The sequence below is a fragment of the Gnatocerus cornutus genome, chromosome 2 (genome assembly GCF_029298725.1).
Source record: "Gnatocerus cornutus isolate USDA-ARS CGAHR chromosome 2, icGnaCorn1.1, whole genome shotgun sequence".
NCBI classification, from domain to species: Eukaryota; Metazoa; Arthropoda; class Insecta; order Coleoptera; family Tenebrionidae; genus Gnatocerus; species Gnatocerus cornutus.
In genome coordinates this window covers 15,133,107-15,156,037 of record NC_142234.1, presented here as the reverse complement: position 1 = coordinate 15,156,037, position 22,931 = coordinate 15,133,107, and the positions used below count along the sequence as shown (strand labels likewise).

The following is a 22,931-nucleotide window of genomic DNA, read 5'->3' as shown; positions in this document are numbered from 1 at the left end:
GAGTATCTATTTCCGAAAAGTTTATTTTTGTCGAGGAACGCACTCAGGATTTGACGGAAATGTCAACTAGACGTCACTTTCCTGTCAAACACCATATGATTGTCAAAATATTCTATTGTGGTTATGTTTTTGTAAAAATGTTTAAATAAAGACGTGTTTATAATTGTTTCTTTGGCTTTTTATTTTTAGAGGTCAAAATGCCGGATTTTCTGGCGGAAAATAACAATTGTGGGCAAAGAATCCTGCAGTTGGTATCCAGAGGAAACGCAATTATTGCGGAACTTCTCCGCCTGAAAGACTACATTCCACAGACTTACAGGTTTATTTTTATTTTAATAGTGAAGACTTAAACATTTTTTCCATGTAGGTTATCAACTAAGGAAGATGTTCAGAAATATGGAGAAATTATTTTGGATTTTGGCTATTTTAAAATTGAAGAAGCACAGAATTATAAAATTGAAACTTCAGAGGTAAGAATCACAACTACTCTTAGCATGATTTAGTCTTAATTGTGCTTTCTTAGCAATTACAAGATTTGGATGAAGAATTTAGGGACAATCACATAGAAATGATCAACAGATTTTATTTAACTTTTGAGAGTATCCACACTTATATTACTGACCTGAACCATTTTCTTGATGAACTAGAAGAGGGATTGTACATTCATCAATCTCTAGAAACTATATTTGCAGATATTGAAGGCAAACAATTACTGGTAATGAATAAGCTTTTGATTCCTTCTCCTTATTTAATTTTTTAGTGTGAGGCTTTATATTTATATGGTCTCATGCTGTTAATTATTGACGCTTACATTGATGGCCCTGTTCGTGAACGACTTTTAGTTTCTTACTATCGTTACACACCGCAAAGAAGTGATACTCAAAGTCAAATCGACGAAGTCTGTAAATTATTACGTGACACTGGTTACAACACGCCAAAAAAACCCACGAACTATCCTGAAGATTACTTTCGGTAATTTATTAATTAGGAGCCAACACGAATTATTTTTTTGTTTTAGACGGGTTCCTATAAAATCCACTTACGTGGACATTGTCCTTGGACATTTACGTTCAGATGATATTTATGGACAGTTAACTGTATATCCACTTCCTAAACATAGAAGTACTGCTTTGGCTCATCAAGCTTCAATGTTATACGTGTGCTTGTTTTTTTCTTCAAATATTCTTCACTCGCAAACTGCAATTATGCGCGAGATCGTGGATAAGTATTTTCCTGATAATTGGGTGATATCAGTTTACATGGGTTTTATCGTGAACTTAGCTGAGACTTGGGAAGCTTTCAGGGCGGCAAAACTAGCCCTTAACAATACTTTAGAGCTTGTAAATATTAAAGGCTATGCAAGCAGTTACGGTAACGGCGTCGCACCCTTGCTGAAAGCCACAAATCTCAAACTGAAAGAAGGCAACATAACTAAAGATAACTTGCTAAAAGACGTGAATAACATAATAAATCTTCTTAGAGACTGCAACTTCATAATCCGCTGGTTGATGCTTCACACCATAATGAAGCCCGGGAAAGCTGAAAAAAACAAAAAATTGAGACAACTCCGAGAGCTAGTTGTCTCCGAGTCTAAATTAGAACAAGTCCAATTGTTTAAACTTTTACTTAACACCGCTCAACTAGAGCTAATCACCCGTGATATCTACAAAGACCTTTTGACCGACAAAGACAACCAGTGGAAAGATTTGAAAGATGATAGTTTCAAGAGTTTGGTTGAACTTTCGGAAGTTTTCAGTGGTACTAAACCTTTGACTCGTATCCCCAAAAATGAAAACTTGCAAAAATGGTTTCTGGAAATCTCTAAACAAGTCGAGAGTTTAAACCAAGACGATGCGGCGTCTGCTAGGAAGATAGCACAGTTAATTCAGGCTTTGGAGGAGGTTCAGGAGTTCCATCAGCTCGAATCGAACATGCAAATCATCCAGTTTTTGTCAGAAACTCGAAAATCTCTCCATCAAATGATTAGAAATATGAATATCAAAGAAGACATATTGATCACTTTGCAAATTATTGGCGACTTGAGTTTTGCATGGGAATTGATTGATTCTTTTACGCCGATCATGCAATTGGGGATTAAAAGAGAGCCCACATTGGTAATTAAACTGAGGGCTATTTTTCTAAAGTTGTCCTCGGCTTTGGAAGTACCATTATTGCGGATCAATCAAGCGCACAGCGAAGATCTAATTTCAGTGTCACAGTATTACAGCAGCGAGCTTGAGATTTATGTTAGAAAAGTCCTGCAGATCATTCCGAAGATGATGTTTGAGAAAATGGCGAGAATTATAGAAATCCAGACTTCGATTTTGAAGGAACTCCCAACTCGACTTGATAAAGACAAACTCAAGGATTATGCGCAGTTGAATCAACGGTTTGAGTTTGCAGAACTCACTCACTCAATTTCAGTTTTTAGCCAAGGTTCGTTTTTTTTTTGTCAAATTTGATTTACTGTTTCGTCTTTAGGTATGAGAATGATGAAAAGCACTCTGGTTGGTGTAATTTGTTTGGACCCGAAGAAACTCCTGGAGGATGGAATTCGGAAAGAACTTGTGCAATACATCTCAAAAGCGTTACATTCAGGACTTATTTTTAATCAGAAATCTAAAACAGATGAATTGGAACAACGATTGGTGGCATTGGGCCACATTATGGACGGATATAAACGGTCGTTTGAATATATTCAAGTAATGATAATCTTGTACTTTTTCATTCTTTAAATTTTGGATCTAGGACTATATTAACTTGAATGGTTTGAAAATCTGGCAAGAAGAAGTAACGAGAATCATCAATTACAACGTGGAACAAGAGTGCAACGGATTTTTGCGTAACAAAGTTCACGCCTGGGAAAGTACCTATCAGAGCCGGTACGTCCCTATTCCTTTATATCCCTCCACAGACAACATAAGCGAAAACTTCATCGGTCGGTTAGCACGGGAAATAATTCGCTTAACAGACTCCAGGTAATTCTAATCTTAACATTTTATTTCTTCTAAATTAAACCCATGTAGACAATCCGTTTACCTCGACCAAACGTCATCTTGGTACGACCTCAAGACACACAAACCCATCTTAAACAAAGAAACGATAGCACTGGTAGCTTCAGCTATAGAAATTTCCGGATTAGTTGGACTAGACCGACTGTTTTCATTCATGATCATATCAAAGCTGCAGAAACTTTCTGGGATTTTGGACAGTAACAAGACTGCGAAGTCTAGCGCGTGGCATAACGTCTTGTCCAGTATACAAAAGGAAATTAATACCGCCGAAACTGTTTCAAATCCCATCAAATTTTATCAGAACTGTGTTAACAGAAGTACGAAAATTTGGAGTGAATTCCTTGAGTATACTTTGCTAGTGGGTCAATTGCAGTTGATGAGAAACTTGATAGCGTTCCATTTGAACAAGTCCTGTAAGTTTAACGCGAAGAATTTGGAGTCCTCACTGAGGTCGCTAAGCAAGTAAGACAATTTTTTTAAGGTGTTAAATATTTTCGACTGTATTCAGGGCTTTATTACTCGATGTCACGAGTGGAAAGCACACCCCAAATGAAGAAATCATGTCATCTTTGTCTCACTATTTTGACTATTCCGGCCTGAACAATCCGTTCAATAAAATATACATTACGTCGAAATTTGAGGAAAACCACGCTGTTACTCTTTTTATGTTTGTTATTGCACATTTGAATAAACTTTTTTTACTGCGGCAATTAGGTAAGTTTTTTACACTTTTGACTTCGATAATAGTTTTTCCAGGAAATATAAATAAGAGGAATGCTGATCAGATCGACGGCACCTCATTTGCCGTCTCTGTGCACACTATTATTAAACAGTTCCATCATAGATTAAACCAAAAGTTTATCACATTGATGTCGAATTACATAATCCAACTTACACGTTTCAATATTAGGTAAGTTTCGCAGTCATTGAACTGTTCAATGTCAAGTTTTTTTTAGTTCGAAAGTCACAGAACTACCGATGGAAGTGTCTGTGGCCATGAATTTTCTCGAAACATACACAAACTATTCGCAATCGTCGAGGAAATATCTTAAAGAAAGCATTCCAGATGAGATTTATTATCTACAGCAAACGCTAACATCATCAATCTAAGAATTTCGGATATCAAAGACTATTTTAAATAAACTATTTGTACATTTTCTTATTAATAAAAGTTAATCAGTAATTTGAGTAAGCAACGCTGTACCCTTCAAGATCCAATAACTCTGACTTTTGTCCGTTGGCATCAACACGGCTATGACAAAATTAGTACTATGACCTGTTGTTGATAACACTCCTGCTCTTATCGAAGTTTTGTACAACGGCGCAATGTATCTCTTATCATTAACCGGCATTTTTGTTTTTGGTAACATCCAAATTGCCGGTAAAAGAGGATTTATTTCGCCTGGCTTTGCATCAACTAATTTCTGAGTTTTCATTTCCCAGCGCCCAGCGTCTAGAAACAGTCCATGGATTATAGCACCGTCTTCTGCGTGCTGTAGCCCTTGATACACGCTCATTTCCTAAAAGATCAAAATGAAATAACGATTTTGGATCACATTAATTACTTCATGCTCCAATTCGTCGTGGACTTTTTTCACATCTTCTTGCTGGATGATAACTTTTTGTATGTCAAAATCGAATTTCAATTCGTCAATTGGCAAATTATATTTCCGGGCGTGGGTTTGTAACGTTCCGGTTAAAAAGCCTTGAGGAAAGTAGAATCCAGAAATCCAGTAAGATGCAGGAGGACCGTACCTCACCCAAATCTGAAAAGAAACGTTCATTTTCGCGTTTTAAAGTGTTGTATTCCTACTTTGATGAAGTCTAAGCGAAGAACGAGATCGCGAATCCAACTTCCTAGACTTTTTAAAGAGTTGTAACTTTTCTTGGACCACATTTTTGGCACCTAAATTTAAGCTCAGTTAATTCGAAAGATTATTAATCTTGGAAGCTTACTTGGTTATTTGTAAAGGCTACATAAACTTCTTCCAACGCCTCCGACATCACTACCAACCCTTTGATCGCCTTCTTCAAGTTATCCATTGAGGAATGAATCAATTTTAGTAGGATATTGTAGCGGTCCACTTCTTGCAGTAAAACTGTTGTCAGTGATGGTAACCGCCCTTTGTCGTCTCTCTAAAAATAAAAAATTCAATAAACTGAAAAAGTATCAATAATGTCCCTTACTCTCATTAGGTAACTGTTGATGTCATCTGTTGAAATTTTAGTCGCAAAAGACTCCGTTACTAAAGTTGCTAAATCAAAAACGATATCATCAGTCTGTTTTCCTTCAGCACCGCCAGATTTCTGCGGTTGACTCTCCATGATTGTATACAGAATTGTCTGTGTTTCCTTAACTTGATAGGCGATGTTCGCATTTTCGTGCATTCCGAAAATTTCAGGTTCTTCTAATATCGGTAGATTATCAATAAAAGCCTGATATTCTTCAAGTTTAGAAAATTCAGGACAGTAGTAAATACCACTCGGCGAATATTTATAGCCCGGTTTCATTATTTGTGGAGAGAAGAATATTTTGAGAATGGTCTTCAAACACCGTAAATCCCAGTAATCGGTGACTCTGCCACCATAAGTAATTTCTCCTGGAAATTTTTCAAATGATAATTTATCGACGAGTTTAAATTTTTACCTGTGAGATATTCCAATGCGTCCCACGGAATTGTCGCTGAGGCACAGAACATATTCAACGTATTAAACGCAAATTCTCTATCGCTGTCGTTAAATTCATACACGATGTTCCACCCAAGAGGTCCAAACTTCTTGCGTTCTTGAATTACCGCGTGGAACATGCACGTTCCGAAAAGCATAGCTTTCCATTCTTGATTCAAAGCTGCCACTTTTATTAACTTTTGTATTTAGAATTTGAAAATACTCACGTTGGTCTTCAAAAAACTCGTGAGTCATGTCAGTGAAGGCTCTTTTAATGTTCGCTCTTATTCCCTTTGGCGGTTCATTCGTCACTTTGACGGAATTTTGCAGAACTGACACTGGAAAAGCCTTCGAAGGCATGGAACTCATGTATAAACGAAACTCTTTGTGAACTTTCGCGGGCTGTTCAGCAATTTTCAACACCAGTCGCTCCATGGGTAACATCCAGGAAGTCGCCAAATGACAATTTTGGAGAAACACCCAATCGCCACATTCTAATCCTTGCTCGATTATTTTTTCGGCGACGGGGCCTTGCCCTTGTCCTAACGAAATCGACTTTATTCGTTCTCTATATCCCATTTCGTCCGCAAATCTTTGGAATGATCCAAAAGGATCTGAACCTGTGCTTAGAATGAAAACCAAAGGAGTCACGTTTGAAGTATCCTGGAATCTGCCAGAAAATAATTTTGGTCGTTCTAATATCGAGAAACTTACAGAACTTGTAGGGAGATTTGTGGACTCTCGATGAAAGGTTGCCCTAGTTTAATTTTAACAAACTCTGTTATTGCGAAGACTAACTTCTCTTCTTTTAGAGTTTTTACAAGAAGGAGCTTGTCGAAGTCTTTTAGTCTAGTGTCCCAGTTAACATTACTTTTCTCAGTTGTGCCGGGCACCATTACTATCGTCTGATGGAAATTGGAAATAGAAATGGTGATCGTTTTCGTTATATCTTCTGGTAACTCTTTGAAGTCATCGTTCATGGAAGACAGATAATTTGTGGATAACCAGACGGCATCCGTGATTAAGTGAGATTCAGGTTTAGGTGGTAGTTCCATTTTGGCGCCAACGGGTCCTCTCAGTAAGAAATTCCATTGCGTATCAGAAATCTCACCCTTATCTTGGAAGATTGCGACGCACAACATGAAACTGAACACTAGCTTGTGTCTTTCAAAAAGCCCCCTCGACACATTTGTGTACACGAACAATGTAATTTCTCTCAGAAGAGTTTCCAGTCGGGTACCCAAGTCAATGCTCTTCTCGCTTGTTTCAATGACACTGTTAAATATCTGAAAAAGAAGTACATACAATGTGATGCTCTTTCTAAGTTTGTACTCACTTGTTTGAAATAACGTAACGAGTATTGATACATCGGATCTATTTCCGCCAGTTGCGCGATGACAAAATACAGAACCGATCCTCTGATTGCGACGATTCTGTATTTCTCGCGCGCTTCGGAAATTTTGCTTTCCGTGGCTTCGGTTTCTATAAGTCTGGCAGCAATCACAGCTGAAGTTTCCTGAAAGATTTTTTTATTGAAGTGGTTTTACTGCTGCCTCTTACCTTGCTCTCATTCAGAGTTTCAATCAGTTCTTCATCGTCCAGAATGTTTCCTTCGGACTGGTACAACAACTTGAGAATTTTATCTTCGATCATTTGCAGTTGGGTTTTATCACTGTTGATTTTTATAATAAGTTCAGTTCGTAGTGATTCCAATTCTGGTCGTTCTAATCGGACGACGTCTCTGTAACAAGATAATGAAGCCTTCAGTGAAAACTGTGGAATATTTACGCTAAGAGTTGGTCTTCAAGTCCTGACATTGTCACTGTGAAATTCACAATTGTGACTTGTATGCAAATTTCTGGGAGATAGTGTGGATTTGCCAACTTTGTGGTCACATAAAATTTAAAATTTGGATCATATTCAACGTCTGAGTCGCCCAAACGGATCAAAAGCCTTCCACTTTGCATAAAAGTGCGCTTCATAAGAACAGGCGCTAGAGTTGGATCCAAAGTTTCTCCAACTTCTTCCAACAGCACTGGTTTTCCGATTCGAATCCCATTTTCAAGAATTCGCAAAAAATTAGCATCAGTCAATTTTACAACTTTGAGGTCATTTTGACTTTCCATTTGACGGATCCAGTTGTTTGCTTGCTCCTGAGGATCGATCATGAGGGCCCATCTGCTGGCTTGTGTTACTAAAATCGCATTTTCCGTACTGACTATGTCTCTGGGAAGACCATAAGTGTTCCACATGCGAATGTCGTACGGATCGGCTAACACTTTGATCAAACTAAACGATTCAGAGGCTGGAATGTTGTATTCTTTACATTTATCAATCCACATTTTCATCAATTCAATGCGATATAAATTGGTGAAAGCCCCTAGATAAGCAACACCGGCTGCTGCTACGAGAACATCTCCCAATAAATTGTTTAATTCAACGCCATACTCTTTCACTGAATTTTCCCATCTAACTTGTTCGTCACCTAACGCGACATTTAGACGACCGGCACGATTCAGTCTGTTAGAAGTGAGTTCCATTTCGTTTTCCAATGCTTCTTTCTCGCTCATGGTTTTGTTGAATTTGGCTTCAAGAGCGGCGATCATTGCTTCAACTTCAGCGAGTTGACGCTGCTTTTCTCTTAAAAGTCCCATTACTTGGTTCAATTCTTTTTCGGCTTGTTCGAGTCGTTTTCTCTTCGGTTCAACAATTTTAAAGACTTTGGCGTAGGTATCGATGGCTCTCACCCACATACACATACTTCTGCATGCTTTGGAGACTCTCCCAACTTTATCGGGGACAAAGTCAGGATGATCGACGTACGTTCTCAGTTTTCGTAGTGTAACTTCCGGGATGTGATTCTTGTCATACTCTTGAAGTTTTTTGAGGAAGTTGACGTCGCCGAGAACGATTTTAGCCGTGGGCCAATCAGTTCTGAAAACTCTATGGTACAACTATGATTTGAGAAAGACACATACTTTGCTCCCAAAAGAAGATTTATCGATTCCATAACAAACTGCACTAATTTAGGAGGTTTCTGGAAGACTTTCACTTCATTGATATCGTTTTTATTTAAGCTCTCCAAAGCTTTGGTTGCTGCTTCCAATGCAGGTAAAGCAGTGTCCAAGTCTTTTTGAGCATCATCCGCTAAAGCTTGCGTGTCATCCGCTTTTACCTGAAATCACCACTGAGCTCTATTTAAAAAGAATCACTTAAATACCTTTGCGACTTCTTCATCCTGTTTTACCACAGCTCGCACTTTGTCCGCTTGTTTTTGTTCTTTTGTTAAATTTGTCATCAGTTCGTCTACCGCCACTGACTTTTCGGCCAGCACAGGCTCAAGAGCCACTAACGTGTCTTTCATCGACTGGATGACATCATTAGTTTCGTACAGTTTCTACAAAACGAATGCACTTCATTTGAGTATGATTACCAAGTCGTACCTTCAATCCATTTGAAATTCGAGCTCGCTTCAACTGTACTTGCTCTTTCTTGGTTTCTAACATTTTCTTGTACAATTTTAATAACTCTAAGTAGCTACTGGGAGTGGTGTAATAGTGACGATGCATCTCCAAGTAAAATCGTCGCGTCATTTCTTCAACACTCTAAAAATCACAATTAGAAACTATCAATAAATGCTTGGAAGGATTACTTCATGAACAGTCACACAAATCGTCGATAGATTGTTACAAACTTCTTGGTCGCCTAATTGTTGTAGCGCATCTAAAGAAACAGACAGAAGGGCTTCGTGCGGCCACTTTTCGAACCAGTCGATGGTGCAACAATTTACTAAAGAAGGAAACATGCGGCACCTTCGCCTACAAAACATTTCGACTTAAATTTGGATAAGACTAAACAGTGCTGTACCTAAACGCATCACCCACTGGACTCATGCATAATACCAAATGCAACTTGTTGCGAACTCGACCTATAAAATAATCATAGATGCCATCTCTGTTGGTGGGATTGATTCCTGCAGCTTTTGCAGGATCCCTCACGGCGATGATCACTTTTTCATACTCGTCTGATTCAAAAAGATTCGGAACTTCTCCCGAATTCAAAATGTTGTTGATATCCTCTAGGAAGTCTTCCTGGACGATTTGGGTGTCCGTGAATAAAAACACTGAATGAGCGTTGTTAGCGCCGGCGTTGAAATACATTTTTCGCAGATCTTCAAAGAAGGAACTGCGGTCGTAGTTGCGAGTTAGTTCGATTTGGAAACACCTAAAATCATCGAATTAGAATGTTTTTAATTATGTGTAACAACACCAACTTGTAGGCATTTAAATGCGACGCTAGTCTGGTTAAACTCTGTTTTCCCATTCCTCCCACACCAACGAGAAGAGCGTTTCCGCGTTCCGATCGAAGAATTCTAGCAATACGAACGCAATGTTCTATGGCGTTCATGAAAAAGATTAAACGCATGTCTTTAGATTCCATCAGGTTGTAATCCTCCAAGTAGTCCTAAATTTAAAAATTAACTCAAGTTTCAAGAGTCTCTTATTTATATACCTGTAAAATGCTCTTCACTTTGTCAATATTTTTGATTTCTTCGTAAATTCTATCTTCTTTGTTCCCTCCAAACTGCATAAAGTCCCCAAACAGAAGTACCGGGGGATGAGTAATAACGGGAGTATCAGGAAGTGCCAGAACAGCAGTGCCGAAATTTCTTCCACAAATTTCTCTCATTAAGAAGTAAAAGTAAGATTTGTCTTCAATATTAATCAATCGGTCGTGGAACACCCGTAAACATTCGTGGTAGAACAGTCGCAACATTGCAGATTCTTCTCTCATAGTACCCGAATCAGCTTGTAAGACCCCTTGGACGCATTTGGACAAGTCGCGAAGATTAAACACGTAATGACTCTTCGCAGGAGTTGGTAGTAAATCTGTTTCTATCCGCACGTATATTTCCACGGCAGCTCCTACCATATAATCAGCCAAGTCTCTAATCTGGTTCGAAAAATCGAAAAAGAAGCCTTTCAAGATTGCCTACAATTAAAATTCATAAACTGTTAACATTTTTACTCGAGTACCTTAAAGATGGTTTTTAAAGCAGTTTCACTTGGTGGAGGAAATAATAACATGCCAAAATAACGTACGAATCTTGGTGTTAACGGATTTCTTCCACCACCAGGTGGAGCACAAGCTGCAGTAATGATGACGTCTCTTATGTCCTTCCAGAAGAGTTTTTCTCGGTCGTAGAGACCACCGTAAGCTAAAAATTGTCTTAGGAGTTCAATCGGTGGTTGAGCACCGTACGTTTCCAATTTTGGCATGTTAACATCATCGACGAAAAGGATGACTTTTTTGCCCATAGGAGCCCCCAACAAGGTTTTCTTTTTCTTTTCCAATTTTATTTCGAGAATCTCTTGTGTTCTGAAGCTGCTAGTTTGAGCTGAAAAGTTAATAGTTGCAGGAACGTAGAGATCGGTCTTTGACATTTGATTGAGGACGTCTTTAGCGACGACGGATTTACCGACACCTATTAAAATAGTCAAACTTTGAGTAATAACGCACTCATTCTTACCCGTGTCACCCACAAAAAGCACCGGGTAATTTACAGATATGAGTTTCTCCATGACAAACCCAAATCGAACGGTATCAGTGGTTGGTACTAACATTTCGAAGAACGGAACGTCACTGTCGTATTTGAATGTCGGTAGAATTTTGGCCCAAGGTTCATAGCGATGCTCGCTTGTGCTCATGTACACTCCAAAGAAATCCACGCCAGGGGGTAATCTAAAGTAAATTTTACTTCATAAAAAGGTGAAAATAAAAAGTACCTTGCATCAGGGTGCTCTTCGAACTGCTCTCTTGCATGAACTTCAAATTTTTCTCTCGACAATTCGGTAAGATTGCCACCGAGGGCCCAAAGATATGAAAAGAGGAAGATTTGGCATATGTAACTCCTAACTTTGCTTTTTTCTCCGATATTGTCCAAGGAGTTGGGGCTGCTCAAATAACTCTCAATGATGGCACAAGTCATTGCTACTTTGCTTACGTCGACCTAGACGTGCGAATTAAAAGTTTTACGACTCAATTAAGAATTTTACCTGATGGATAGAGTATTGGCCGTTTTTTCTGATGTAAGTGAACGCTTTGTCGATGGCGTGTTCAAATAAAGACAGTAAGAATGTCTTCATTTCTTCGTTCAAAATATTGTTGTCAAGTCGTGCAACCCATGATTTCGCATAAGGAAACCATCCGATTTCTCCAGGGTCTATGTAGACCATCCCGCATCTGCTAACAGTAGCTGGAGATGCCTGCGCCAAATCCATGACTTCAAAGACCATATGAACATACGGCGTTAATTTGATTCGCTCGGAATTTGCCAAACACAGCATTTTATTATCGTCTAAAACAGTGTTTAGATTTTCGATCCACACAGCATCCACTGGACCGTCGCATATGATCCATTGATGGTCTTCCTCCGTAAACTACACTTTGTGTTATTTCTTTTACAATTTAAATGACTATTAACGTACCTGGACAGCTGTCCTCATCATAATTCCCATAAGACCATCGCGCCATTCAAGAGTGAATATGTTAACTTCACCGTATAACTCACCAGCGGTAACAGCTTTAGGGTTTATGGTGTACGTACGCACGTTCCGATAGTACTGCCCTTCGATCCCATCATAAAACATCTTCGTTAAAGCTTTGTTTAGAGTCTAAAACTTCTGTTTTTCAACATATTCAATAATTTACGTTGCTTACATTCAAAATTGTTGTCTTTCCGCCGCCGGTTGGCCCAACCAGCATAACACCCCATCGCACAATCATCGTTTCATAGAGTTGAATTACTTTCTTGATCATACATGGTTCAGGTTGAAGTTTTTGGTCCAACATGACTTGAACGATATTTTCTTGGAATAGACCGTAGTCTTGTTCTGGGAGTGCAACTCCGGGGAACAAATCACCCAGTATACCCTAAGAACTAAAGTAACACTCTGTATAAAGAAAATGTTTTTACCTGAAATAGTAACGCGTCGTCGGCCAGAAATTTTGGCAAGTTACTGTCACGTAACGCGCAGATTAAAACCACGTCTTCATTTCTGTCAGGAGTGGCTCGTTTGAGGGAGCCTGCCATCACCAAGACACTTTTAACAGCGCGCATACCGAAATCATAGTGATCTTGTTGAGAAAGTTGCTCGCTACAAAGTTTGTACATTTGTACCATTTTTTGCGAGAGCACTCTCGAAGATTCGAAACCTTCGGAGTAAAGAATAACTTCCGCAATGAGTGCTGGAAAAATAAGTGAGGTTCCTGCAACACAATTGTGCGTTTACCATAATCAGGGACCATCATCGAAATGGGTCTGAAGAGTGCTTTTAAATTATCAGGAAGCTCGGTTCTTCCGGCATATCCCGGATTCATGGTGATGAACGTTGCGCATTTATGAACAAGTTTTATTTCTCGGCCCTCAAACATGAACCTGAAGAAAATTGTTGGTACTTTTGGATACGCCGTATTTTTTACCTTGTAAGTTTTGCAGCTTTAGCATTTCTGATGGTTATGATCTGTTGAGCGATAACTGACAATACTTCAATATCGATTCTGTTAAATTCGTCGAAGCAGCTCCAAGCTCCGGACTGGGCTAGACCAGAGAAGAACCGTCCCATCATTTTGTAATCCAGACCTTCCGAACAATTGAAAACAACGCATTGAATGGCTAAAGCTTTTGCCAGATCTTTGGTGGTCTCGGTTTTTCCTGTGCCGGCTGGTCCGGCTGGTGCTCCACCTAAAGACAATCTTTGACGATTAAAAACTAGGGAAAACACAAACCTAAATCGAGTTGAAGGGCCCCCATTAAACAAAGATAGCATCTGTCTGTCAACGGTGTTATTACTAGTACTCCGGAAGCGCCCAGATACTCGTAACCGTAAATGTACTGAGCGGAAGACATGCGAGTGACACAATCATCTAAATGTTCGTCCCAATAGTACCGTAAAACTTTTAGCCAGTCGAAGCTGGCGCTATTCGTAACTTTGTTTTCCACCATATTGTGGACAGTATCCCGAGCATGGACATCTATAGTTATTAAGGCAATGAGAACCTTTCTAGTTACTGGCTCTAAATCGGTCCGAATAAGCGTTGCTAAATCGTTCAAGTCTTTAATACATTGCTTTTCGTATTGACTCATTTTCTTTCCGGCGTCACTATGATCTAAAATTTCATGGACACCTCTTGCCCAGTTCACTTGTGAAACGGTCAAAACAATCTGATTTGCGTGTCTCAGCATCCACTCTGTTCTGGGATTTTCGTCATAATCGTTAAGAGACAACTTCATTAATCGTCTTAGCGAGAGGAACATCGCGCTTTCGACTTTTCCTAGCCAATCTTCTACATTTCCTCTAGCTTTCAACCCTTTTGTTAGAACAACTCTTTCGCCTTCAGGACTAATCATGGCAACAATATTCGTGGTCAACAATACGACTGATTTACTCATCTGCAGCGATTTGCTCAGCTGCACTGATTTACTCTTTGTCATCTTTACGTTGTCCTCGGCTTGGGATGTTGGAATGACTCCGACTTCGTCTTCTTTAGCCGCAAACTCCAATTTTGCAATTGCGTCAAAGCATTTGCGCAAATGGGGTTGGACAGCGTGTGGGTTTCTTGTTTGCGCAAGAATTTCAAGTAGTTCGTCGTTGGAAAGGAAGTAAAATCGAGGGAAAGCAACGCGTTTTACTTCTAAATAAGACTCCAAACACTTCATGATTTGTTCAAGAAGAGCGTTGTTCTTTTTGAACTCTTCGTACAAGTTAGGATATAATGTTGCTTCCAGTGCGAGAGGAATCTGCAACCAAAAAAATTAACTTTCAAAGCGTGTTTATACGTGACGTACTTTTGCAGTTCGTCGCATGATGGTCTTCCAAGACTTATCTACCACAATAAACAGCTTTGATTCACTTGGGAGTTGTCTTTGAATGTCCGGAGCCGAAAAGATGACTTCCAAGTAGAGCCAACTTTGCTGACACGCTATCCATTCGTCCTAAAGATTAACATTTAATGAATAAATTACTTTTAAAATTTTAGTACCAGAGTTCGGGAAAATAGATCTAATTGTCGTCCCCACTCCTCAACTCTTGTTTTAATTGGTCCGACATGTCGAGAACTTGCAATCGTGGTGATAGTAATGGTGCTATCGTCTAGAACGCTTTGGACTTCCTCTAAAGATCCCAGTATGAAAACGTCTTTGCTCTCCTTGTGCGGCATAACTTGAAATTCTAGCGTTTTCCATGCTTCCTCCACTTTCTTCAGCATAGTCTCTAGACCGGCTTCGCTACTCGCTTGCGCGGATAATTCTTGTAACTCGTTCGCGAATGAGAAGATTTTCAGTCCTTCTAAGATTTCCAAAGTTAGTACTTCGTCCGGTTTGGATTTGTAATTAATGATATTCTCCACTTGCATCCAATGACGCTGGCGCATGGAGGGATTTCGTAGATACGCCACCACCGGAAGCTAGAAAGAAATCTTTTCAAGTAAAAGATTACAAAAATCGTGCTTACCTTTGTCTTCACTAGTTCAACATCGTCTTTAAGTTTAGGGACAATAAGGTTCTTCGGCAATCCTTTTTCGAGGAGATTAATGTTTTTAACAGTTTTCGCGGTGTAGAGATTCATGTCGTCCACATTCAGTTCGTTGAAATTACCGGTATACCACTCATCGACGGTTTTGCTCCAAGAAGTGACGCTTTCCCATAGCAACATTCGAAGTTTAACATCTGCCATTACTTCGTCCAATATATCGAATCGGGTCACTTCCAACTGCAAGCATTAAAAGGGTATTTGGAATCGTCTGTGTTTTATTTACCCGGAATTGCTTCTGGTATCCTTTAAACTCTACCGCTCTCTTTTGACACGACACGAGCCGCTCGTACAGATCGTTTAAGAACTCAGTGACTTCTCCAATGTTTGAATCAATGTCGTACAGCCACGGTTGCTGAAATTAATGGTGCCGAGAAGAATTATTTTCGGTGGGAAACTTACCATGCACTCATCTTTGATACTACCGACCTCGGAAATCAAAGCACTTATATCTTTACTCATTTGATCGTTGAAGTTCTTTATTATCTTCGTCATTTCGTCAAGTTTCTTGTCAACAAGGTTTCGTAACGACGCCATGGTTACGCTAACACCTAAATAATTATGCATGTCTTCTTCAGGGATCGGAATTTCGAATTCCTCCATTATATCGTACAGTTCTTTACAATAATCCAGTTGGTTTTCCATGTCATTCAGTGTCGAGTTTGCATCTTCAAGATACTCTAAATATTTCACATAATCGAGAGTTGCGACCGGTTGTAAGTTCAAAGTGGTTTCCATGTCTCTAGCCGCCTTAACTAACTCATCGATGTCATTTTTACCAATCCACGGTAGAATTTTAGTCAAATCATTGAGAAGACGTACAGGTTCAGGTTTAGCAGTGTTTTTCAAGTGTTCGAGCTGCAAGTTCAATAAACCGATAGCTTGCGCGGTGATAACGCCGTCAACAATGTCGATTTCTTTGTGGTAACGACTGCACCACTGTCTAAACGCCTCGATTTCTGGATTCAGAAACTGATTATGAGTGAAAGGTTTATTGATGATTTACCTTTTTCTTCCCGGATCCGATCGGCTTGTACCAAAATGTCTTCAGCGTAGAATTCCCGGACAAAATCGAATCTCCCAATATACACATGGGCCACTTTGTAATTATATTCCAGTTGTTCAATCACTAATTGTCGTTGTTCGGCGAGTTTATGGTCGTCATTTAAATGGAAGTCCAAAGTTGGCCCGTAGCCACAAATTCTCGCTTCTTCTTTACCGTTTATGATCGGACTGAAACTTTCATGTTACGCAGAAAGTTAAAGAAATGGGCCCTCACTTGGTAAAAATTTTAAATAGGTCATCACTGGTGAAAGTTTTAATTCTGTTGCAGTGTTCTTGCCATAAATTCATGACTTGTTTGAAAATGTCCAAAGTCACACTCAGCGAAGGATCTAGTATTATACGCTTCGTCTGCAGAACCACGTCGACAACAAATAGAGGAAGCTAGAAATTTCGAGCGAGTGATAACTTTTTCTTTAATTATAACATTACTTCTGGTTTATCTTCCGGTCGAGGATCTTCTAAAATCTCTGTAAGCTCAGCATTTGCGATTTTCTCTTCACTGGGGATGAACTGAGTATGCTGTAGCAACACTGCCTTTAGATCACAAGTTGATCGCATTATTAAATTGTGCATTAAATTAATCATCAGATAGTCGCCAAGTATTATGAAGCTGGTAAGTCGCATACAGAATTTCTTTTTCGCCGCCTGTTCAATGTAGGAGGTTTTCTTCGCTTGGGCTTTAGTTTGTCCTTTTTGCTTGTCTGCGGGTATTTATGAGTGAATGTAACAATTTTGGACATTTACCTTTGCTGGGTTCTACTGCAAATTCGTTGGTCACGAAGCCTTTAGCTAAAAGAGCCCCAAGACAACAATTCGAAACGATGTCTCGTGCGACTTCCCTGAAGTCGGCTAGTTTTACTGCCACGGATTCGAGTTGTTCCATCTTAAAAATTCGTTCAGTTAAACCTATAAGACGATGAAATTTTCTACCTGAGTTTCGATGTAATAAAACAGTAAAAAATTTTCTTTTTGTTCGCTGTCGACAAAAGATGACTCCGTCATTGTGTAACACATGTTTTGTATGTGCAAAAGCCCCCGTCGCAGTTCTTCGTTTAAAATAAACAAGTTATCATTTAAGTTTATTTGGGCTGTCCTAAATTTTTTTTGAATTACGGTTTTTCTCCACACCGTGAACCCTTTCCACAATCGGAATCGATAGAATGTGCGGTAGCGCATTAATTCACAGTACATTTGATACTCTCTCTCCCAGATAGCTAAAGTGGTAAAGATGGTTTCCATTCCAAGGTATTGCATTACACCTTTAGAACTCATGGTGTAGAAATTACTTCGATTGACTTTGTTAAAAGGAACAACGCTATAAAAGTTCCATAGAAAATGTTTTTTTACTTTGGGAGTTTTATACCTAAGAGCGTATGGTGAGTAATGTTCAGATGATGGGGGCACAGTGTAAGACATGTAAATAAACTTCCCGTCTGTTGTCGTACGCATTTTCTTTATCCATTCTTTTTGATCCATGACTTCCCTCAGTTTTTTGTGGGGAAAAACAGGTGCAGGGGCTTTGGCTGACGTGGAAGTTAATGAAGCTTGATGGAGGCTTGGACCAAATTTAGAAACTAGTGGGTGAAGACATTTTTATTGTAAATTAAGACAGTTTTGGATATTTTCGTTCGATTTTACCTTCTGTTGAAGCGACAGATTCTTCAGAAGACCAACTGATATTAACTTCTTCGGACATACTTGGTTTGTAACTCAATAAGTTTTCTTGGATTTGTTTGAATCCACACTAAAGAATGAAATTGTAATTATTGTTCAATAAGAGGAAGATACCAACTAGAGGCTCCAGTGTCTGTTTTTTGAATTCGATTTTTTCCAAAACTTTCTTGTGGGGAATGTGGAACGGGATAACATTGCAATCTCTAAAAAAAAAAATTTGATAATAGTGAAACTAAGCAAGCTAGCGAGTACTATTGTTATCGTAACTATGGTAACGTACACAATTATTTGGCTTCGATTTGGCAATAACGCGTCGAAATTTCCTTAATCAAAAGTAAGTCAATTTCATTTTATCGTTATTTTATTCAGCTTTCATTTTAGTTATAGTTTTTGGACATACCTGTGAACCGTTTGAACTGGCTTGCAAACGAGTTTTTCCTCGGCTGTGTTTTTATTATGGTCCTGCACTTCAAACGAACCATCTCCCGCACTTTCGGTGCTGCTGTCCTCGCTGAATACGTTCAAGGGCTGAAAGTGCTCCATTTTTAAGTTTTGCAATGTGTGTCCACTTCACCCTTATTTTAGACAGATTTTATTATTTACAAAAATTGTTTCATTCATATGGCAACACTCCCTTTTGTTTCTCATGCCTGCTTTAAAAAAAAAGTAACCGAAGGCGAATCTATTAATTTTAGACCAAAAAATTGAATTTTGAACACAACGATACAGTGCTAATAGAAGTAAATCAAAATTTATTTAATTAATGTAAAATTTGTAAAATAAGTCTCAAATTTTCGGTGGGTTTTGGGGGCTCTGCCGGTTAGATAGGCATCTGTTAAGTGGGTACGTAGATTCCTTCTTTGCCGACGATCGAGCATCAACACGCTTTACCAACCTGACGGCACGAAAAAACGTCATTTGACGTCGGCGATTCGAGGCGGTAGCATCATATGCTAATATCCACCCTTATTGTCCATTTCACCTCAAAAAAATGCCTCCCGTCTATTTTCTCGTTGCATCGCGTTAAAATTCCACAATATGGACAGCAATTACGTCCAAATTAAGGACATGCGTCCTGGTTTAAAAAACATAACCGTAGTGTTTATCGTGTTGGAGGTCGGCCACCCCACTGTGACGAAAGAAAACCGCGAAGTTCGAACTTTTAAAGTGGCGGATCAAACTGCGTGTATAAATGCGAGTGTTTGGGACGAAGCAGGACAATTATTGGTCCCCGGAGACATTGTGCGTTTAACTAAAGGCTATTTATCGATTTGGAGGAATTGTCTTACTTTGTATACGTCGAAAGGGGGCGATTTACAGAAAATTGGCGAGTTTTGTATGGTTTTTAACGAACAGCTTAATATGAGTGAACCTAATCAAGTGTTCCCGCAAGCACCGCCTGTGTGTGGCCCCCCGAATAATATTCCCTTGAATAATGGAACTAATAATGGAGCGGGAAGAATAGGACCTCAGTTACAAGCACCTGTTACTACTTCTGCGACTTTGATGAATAATACAACAGGACCTATTAAATCAGCACCAAGCAATAGCAATAGGACGGGGGGAAATGGGCCGCCTCAAGACAACCAGAAACGACAAAGGGGCTCCAGAGGAGGCCAGCATAGAAATAGGCATAACAGAAACAATTAAATATCTAAATGGAGAATCAGTGTTGTAGATAGATAGATAGATATTAGATTCTGTACAAAGAATTAACACATTCATTCTGATTAGATTAACATAAATTGGTTGGTGTGTTAAGTATTACATAAAGACTTGAAAATTATTGCATTAGTTGTCCAACTTTTGAGTTAATTAAGAATGACGAATCTGTTTCAAATAGATAGTACTGTTGTAAATTTATTGTACACGTTAAATTAAACCTTCCGTTAACTGTAAATCAAATGTGAAGTGAGATTTTTGTTGTTGTCCTTATAAAAAAAAATCAAATTACCGCTCCATGAGTGAACATTATTAAAAAGTCTGTGGGTGGATTGAAGCAAAACGAACTAAAAATAAGTTTACTCAATGAATTTTTGTTTTTGTTTTTAGTATACATATTCAATATTCAGAAAGGTAATTATTTATGAAAATTAGTATAACGGTTTTCTATATTGGTTCACTTATTAAATATTGCGGTATCTTTTAGTTCTTGAACTACGAATGGTGAAGTAAAGTTCCTCAGTGTCTTTTATATCTTTCGCGCGTTTTGTGTTTAAATTTGTGACACTTTTAGGGAATTTCATATGATCTCCCTAAAATTTGATTGTCAATGCACAAGCCTGAGGGACAGCTGTCATTGCATTGTCAACATTGAGCCGTGTCGAATTGTTTTGTTTGTTGAAATGTAAAAAAACGAGGTGGAAATAGAAGAAAACGCAAACACGTTTATTGCTAATTAATTCCTCTTTTATCAGTCCATCTAAAATGCGAAAATTTATTTTTGTTCGACGTGATAACAACAAAAGGAAGTTAAATTTATTATTCGCCAGCGATAACAGCATGTAATCTACCATAAACCAAAATGTTGGGAAAACGACAAAAATTAAAGTACGAGGCTGTCGAAAGTGAAGATGAAGTCGATTTTGAGGAGAAAAAACGCGGATTTTGTAACTACGCCTGTTTTTGGTCAAGTTTATTTACAAGTGTTTTAATTGGAACTTATTATGTGCCTTCCATATGTTTAACTTTTTACCAACGATGGCTCTTTCAGGTAATTATTAATGTTATTTTATTGGTATGCTTCATCTTCTCTTAATCTTGTAGAGTTTTCATTTTCCACTCACTACAGTTTTAATTCATATGGTTATAAAATTTCTACTTGCTGCCCTTATTCGGATTATAATTGAAAGAAAACAAGGCAAGCAAAGAATGATGTTGGAATGGAGAGACTATCTTATTGCAGTAGCTCCCATGGGTGTCTTCAGTGGTCTTGATATAGGATTTTCAAACTGGGGATTAGAGCTCATACAAGTTTCTCTGTAAGTCAAGATTACAACTGTTTTTGTGTTAATTGCGAGAATCGCAAGAATTTATGCTAACTTGAAATGCAAACAGAAGTGCAGTAAATAATGTAGATCAGAAATTTGATTTATTTTTATATTATTATAATTGGGCCTTGATCATGAACAACACTGTTTTTTTAATAGTTCTATTTTTTGCTTCTTTTTTCTTTAGTCGACTAACTTTATTGTTCTTCTTCCCGCTTCTTGCACTTCTCTTTTCCTGTTTATTTTACACTTTTTCTATTTTTGTTTTTGAATTTTTTAATTCGTCTCTTTAATTTTTTTCTCAAGCAACAGGTCTTGCGGTTGTGACTTGTGTTTCTCCATGACCCGTACGAACTATAAATAAACCCGTTAATTTTTCAGGTACACAATGACAAAATCGACAACGGTAGTCTTTATTTTAGGATTTTCAATGTTATTTAAACTTGAGAAAAAGGTAAATAGGTTTATCAAATCGTCCCTTTGTAAAAACATTTTTCTAGTCCTGGAGTCTTGCTCTCATTGTTGGAATGATCACTGCAGGTCTTATATTATTCACATATAAAACAACACAGTTTGATGTATTGGGTTTCGTTTTGCTACTACTGGCATCGATGTCCAGCGGAATCCGTTGGACGTGTGTTCAATTATTACTCCAAAAATCAAAAATCGGAATGCGGAGCCCCATCGACATGATTTTCCACATGCAGCCGTGGATGATTCTCTCCGTCTTGCCGTTTGCGATATGGATGGAAGGCCCCATTGCTATAAAAAACTGCCAGTTGATCCGAAACTCGGAGGCGACTGTTGTTTTCAATGTGGTATTCAAAATTTTATTGGGGGCTTTTATCGCTTTCTTTATGGAGGTGTGTGAAGTGTTGGTAGTCGCATACACTTCCAGCTTGACCTTGTCTGTGGCAGGAATCGTCAAGGTAAATTAAAATTAAAAAGTCGATTTACAAATCAATATTTTCTCTTCCAGGAAGTATTTATTCTAGTCTTAGCTGTAAAATGGAACGGGGACCAATTATCTCCTATTAACGTCGTAGGATTATTGATTTGTTTGTCAGGGATCACTTGTCACGTTTTTCACAAATTGAAGAACTCGTCGAAAATGGCCCCAAAAGCCTATGAAGTACACACGGAGCATCGCGAGTTGGGCGAGCAGTTAATAGTCAACGATGATCATTTTGATTTATCGAGTGAAAATGAGGAGAAAAGTGACTCACAGATATTATTCGACATTTTGCGTAGTCGCGATAGGTAGTTAAGGGACTTTACAACTGTCTCTGTGACTGAATTTTTGACTGTGTAGAATGTACTTAAACTATAGAATTGCGTGGACCACATAAGTGCATTTATTTCGCTTTTAACATTTTAGAGATATTAAAGCGTTGGTTTTGCACAACATTACTATTTTGAACTAAATGCCGCCAAATGTTTTCTACCGTTTGATATAAAAACTCAACAAAAATTGAAATTTTAGAAAATTCAACCGCATTTGTTTTTTTTTGTAGAAAGTGCTGATCTCAGAAGTGCCAAATCAGCAGTCTCTACGCGTTCACACATGCTTTAAATGTTAAGTTAGGGCAGAATACACGAAGTTCCGTATTTCTGTGATATGTTGCTTGCTTAAGATTATAGGAAATATATTTTATTGATCAAGTTAATTTGCTTTTTAGTTACCATTCGTTTATGTGTAAACGCACATGAGGATTTAAGTCACGTTTTGTCTGCTTTTTAGTAATCTCTAAACATATATTATTATAAACAGTGACGGACAAAAAGAGTGTTTCAAAAGTTAGGTGTGTAAAACGGGATACTTTTTCTCCGTAACTACAAAAAACGGATTTCACTCGAGCAATAAAACCTACAAGTGTGTTTTCATGGTCTTACATTAGATTATTCATTCCAAATTCAAAACTATTTGTATG

General features: G+C 38.4%; 4 protein-coding genes across 9 annotated transcripts; 3 read left to right on the top strand and 1 right to left on the bottom strand.

The window, feature by feature from the left end:
- The first annotated feature begins 12 nt into the window (after positions 1-12).
- Strump (WASH complex subunit strump) lies at positions 13-4,197 on the top strand. Of its 3 annotated transcripts, XM_088031030.1 has the most exons (11): positions 15-319; positions 368-470; positions 524-715; positions 761-972; positions 1,019-2,436; positions 2,482-2,702; positions 2,749-2,978; positions 3,027-3,476; positions 3,523-3,728; positions 3,771-3,924; positions 3,971-4,197. In XM_088031030.1, the coding sequence occupies exons 1-11, from the start codon at positions 198-200 to the stop codon at positions 4,122-4,124; spliced, it is 3,462 nt and encodes a 1,153-aa protein (XP_087887156.1). In that variant the 5' UTR covers positions 15-197; the 3' UTR covers positions 4,125-4,197. The 3 variants fall into 3 exon arrangements, with proteins under 3 accessions (XP_087887155.1, XP_087887157.1, XP_087887156.1); XM_088031029.1 differs by having other exon boundaries at positions 13-319; positions 3,523-3,924; XM_088031031.1 differs by lacking the exons at positions 3,771-3,924; positions 3,971-4,197 and having other exon boundaries at positions 13-319; positions 3,027-3,472; positions 3,523-3,711.
- Dhc16F (Dynein heavy chain at 16F) lies at positions 4,096-18,537 on the bottom strand. 4 transcript variants are annotated; one of them, XM_088031025.1, is made up of 43 exons: positions 18,411-18,537; positions 18,129-18,213; positions 17,975-18,080; positions 17,700-17,910; positions 17,267-17,651; positions 17,081-17,219; positions 16,766-17,037; positions 16,551-16,717; positions 16,278-16,504; positions 15,674-16,230; positions 15,498-15,626; positions 15,194-15,451; positions 14,724-15,146; positions 14,530-14,676; positions 14,182-14,481; positions 13,470-14,133; positions 13,164-13,425; positions 12,974-13,119; positions 12,658-12,929; positions 12,402-12,614; positions 12,170-12,355; positions 11,738-12,121; positions 11,468-11,691; positions 11,212-11,423; positions 10,718-11,166; positions 10,194-10,673; positions 9,955-10,145; positions 9,549-9,905; positions 9,334-9,499; positions 9,125-9,286; positions 8,902-9,078; positions 8,660-8,856; positions 7,470-8,615; positions 7,242-7,422; positions 7,018-7,197; positions 6,396-6,967; positions 5,909-6,351; positions 5,662-5,862; positions 5,202-5,614; positions 4,971-5,150; positions 4,828-4,920; positions 4,580-4,780; positions 4,096-4,534 (listed from the first exon to the last, which is right to left on the bottom strand). In XM_088031025.1, exons 3-43 carry the CDS (start codon positions 18,030-18,032, stop codon positions 4,187-4,189), a joined length of 11,973 nt encoding a protein of 3,990 aa, XP_087887151.1. In that variant the 5' UTR covers positions 18,033-18,080; positions 18,129-18,213; positions 18,411-18,537; the 3' UTR covers positions 4,096-4,186. The 4 variants fall into 4 exon arrangements, with proteins under 4 accessions (XP_087887151.1, XP_087887150.1, XP_087887153.1 ...); XM_088031024.1 differs by having other exon boundaries at positions 13,470-14,481; XM_088031027.1 differs by lacking the exons at positions 17,975-18,080; positions 18,129-18,213; positions 18,411-18,537 and having other exon boundaries at positions 13,470-14,481; positions 16,766-17,013; positions 17,075-17,219; positions 17,700-17,830.
- Positions 18,538-18,892: 355 nt separating this feature from the next.
- On the top strand, positions 18,893-19,927 carry LOC148179428 (SOSS complex subunit B homolog). Its single transcript, XM_088029955.1, has one exon. The coding sequence runs from the start codon at positions 19,049-19,051 to the stop codon at positions 19,658-19,660; it is 612 nt and encodes a 203-aa protein (XP_087886081.1). The 5' UTR covers positions 18,893-19,048; the 3' UTR covers positions 19,661-19,927.
- Positions 19,928-20,272: 345 nt separating this feature from the next.
- Positions 20,273-22,667, top strand: LOC148179427 (solute carrier family 35 member H1). Its single transcript, XM_088050526.1, has 5 exons — positions 20,273-20,723; positions 20,777-20,991; positions 21,382-21,454; positions 21,501-21,929; positions 21,980-22,667. Exons 1-5 carry the CDS (start codon positions 20,535-20,537, stop codon positions 22,262-22,264), a joined length of 1,191 nt encoding a protein of 396 aa, XP_087906652.1. The 5' UTR covers positions 20,273-20,534; the 3' UTR covers positions 22,265-22,667.
- The last annotated feature ends 264 nt before the right edge of the window (positions 22,668-22,931 follow it).